General features: G+C 47.2%; 1 protein-coding gene across 1 annotated transcript; it reads right to left on the bottom strand.

Moving 5' to 3' along the window:
* Nucleotides 1-1,399: 1,399 nt before the first annotated feature.
* LOC103520415 (extensin-like) lies at nt 1,400-1,828 on the bottom strand. The gene has a single exon (XM_008485504.1). The coding sequence runs from the start codon at nt 1,826-1,828 to the stop codon at nt 1,400-1,402; it is 429 nt and encodes a 142-aa protein (XP_008483726.1).
* Between the last annotated feature and the right edge of the window lie 683 nt (nt 1,829-2,511).

Raw genomic sequence — 2,511 nt, 5'->3', positions numbered from 1 at the left:
AAATGTGAAAAGTGCATGCAAGTTCTTCAACGCTGTATCCGATGGCTACTTAGATATGATAAGAGTTTTATATAGTCTTGTATGTATAATTGATTGGTAAGTGACTAACTATTGATATTCCATGGTTCGATTTTTGACAAAATACTCTTGGCTTATTGCGCAACTAGACCAGAAATGCAAGAAATTCCTAGAAATTTTCTGCCTTATCTACCTGTTGTGGTTCAAGCATCTAAGCAATCAGTGGTGACATTTTAAACTCATGTTGATATGTAAAATCCAAGATAATAGGAAAAATCGTCCAGTATGGGACATCTATATTATTATTCAAGTTAAGCCTGTAATGGAAAACTGGGAACTGATGCCAGTGCCGGTCAAAACAATTGGTGCCTCGCTCTGGTGCATGCAAAGAAGATGACAAGGAGAAGGACACTACTAACACTCTCCAAGGAAAGAATCAGCGAACAGAATTAATGGATAGTCGCGTAGTGAAAGAGTCGGCGCCGGTCAATGATCAACTCGCAACTTCGCCCCATGCTTGTTTTCAATACTGGTTCCAATTAGTTAAGTGCCTGGGAATCGGACTATTAATGTTGTACTCCTATTTATGTAAGTCTGATTATAATCAATAGGACATAGTCTCATAGGAAACAAAAGTTTTTTCTCGGTAAATCTTCAGGGGAAAAGACGAAGTACGTTCAAATCGTACTTCGTACTCATGCACGGAAAGGTTAGCAGGATTCCATACTCACACTATGGTAATCAGGAGGGCCAGTATAATTCCTAGACCTAAATCACAATGTGTTTCATACCCTAATCTTAATTTGTATGACCCTTATTGTTATGATCCTACAATGCTAGGACCTTATCCGTGGGTATATTATGATTATGTTGGGATGTCCACCTCTCTTCCCCTTTTATGCAAATAGGTTTTTGCTTTAAGGTTACTGAGCGAGCCTCAGTTCGGATGATATATCTGACGTCTCGCGACATCAGTAACATTAGAGTTTACCCGATATTTTTGACCCGAAGTATCGGCGCATTTTATAAGAGACCGCAGGGATTGGCCATAGGGTTGAGTCGCCGCGCTTCGCAGGGTGGGTTCTCGTCTTGTCGTCGGGCCTCTGATTCAGAATGTCGGGACCTAGCGGGTCGGTGTAAATCTTTCCGTAGTGGAGGGCTCCGTCAGTGGCGGGTCTCTGTGCTGTTGTGGTGGGGCTCCGTCGGTGGCGGGTCCTCTGCCTGCCTGTTTGTGGTGGCGGGCTCCGGTCAGTGGCAGGCGTCCTCTGCCTGCGTGCTTTGTGGTGGGGGCTCAGCTTCGGTGGGGTCCTCTGCTGCTGCTTGTGGGTGAGGGGTCCGTCAGTGGCGGGTCCTTGCCTGCTGTTTGTGGTTGGGGGCTCCGTCAATGGCGGGTCCTCTGCTGCCTTGTTTGTGGGGTGGGGGGCTCCGTCAATGGCCGGGGTCCTCTGCACTGCTGTTGTGTGGGTGGGGCTCCGTCGGGTGGCGGGTCCTCTGCCCTGCACTGTTTAGTGGGGAGGGCTCTGTCAGTGGCGGGGTCCTCTGTCTGCTGTTGTTTGTGGGGGGGCTCCGTCAGGTGGCGGCGTCCTCTTTTGCTGCCTGTTTGTGGTGGGGGGCTCCGTCGTGGCGGATCTCTGCCCTGCTGTTTGTGGTGGGGCTCTTTCAGCGGCGGGTCCTCTGCTTGCTGATCTGTGGTGGGGGCCTCCGTTGGTGGCGGGTCCCCTGCTGCTGTTTGTGGTGGGGGCTCCGTCGGTGGCGGGTCCTCTGCTGTTGTTTGTGGTGGGGGTTTCGTCAATTCTGATGGTGTCGTCATCGCAGGCGTTGCTGGTTCCGGCAGCAGTTTGATTAAGGATAGCAACAGTGCAACTCCTAGCAATACATCGCCTCCTCGGAAGACTTTTAGATGTGTTCATTTTAACGCTCAAAGTCTTCACCCTCATCTTCATGAAATCCAAGCAGCCATCAATACCATTGACGTGCATGCTATCCTCATCTCCGAGTCATGGTTAAAGCCTTCGATCTCGAATAATATTGTACAGATCCCTGGTTTTGTATTGTCTCGCAATGATAGACCAGGGAACAAGAGGGGAGGAGGAGTAGCAATGTATGTTCGCCAAGACTTGGTTCATAAAGTTGTCATGAAGAGTACTCACTCGACTGTGACAGTTGAAGAATCAAGTGTTGAATTACTGGCGGTAGAGATTACAGTCCTGTCTGTTAAAATCTTGGTAGCTGTAGTTTATAAACCGCCAAATGTGTACAACATGGAGGAACTAGAAAATCTCTTTATTTCTTGTGTCCCCATGTATGAGCATATTGTTGTCATGGGGGATTTCAACATAAATATGCTCAACGAGTCATCTTCTCAAACACTGTTACTTAAAGAAACTGTATCCTCTTTTAACTTAACAATATTACCATCAAATCCTACACATTTACATCATAACACTAATACTCCTACACTTATCGATCTTACACTTGTCATGAGGACTGATA

Source organism: Diaphorina citri, unplaced genomic scaffold (genome assembly GCF_000475195.1).
Source record: "Diaphorina citri unplaced genomic scaffold, Diaci psyllid genome assembly version 1.1 scaffold3594, whole genome shotgun sequence".
Lineage (NCBI taxonomy): Eukaryota > Metazoa > Arthropoda > Insecta > Hemiptera > Psyllidae > Diaphorina > Diaphorina citri.
The sequence above is the reverse complement of the archived record's forward strand: the minus strand, read 5'-3'. Positions and strand labels throughout refer to the sequence as shown.

Bases quoted from the DNA above. Each gene is read 5' to 3' on its own strand.
- LOC103520415 (XM_008485504.1), bottom strand. From the start codon at position 1,828: ATGACGACACCATCAGAATTGACGAAACCCCCACCACAAACAACAGCA.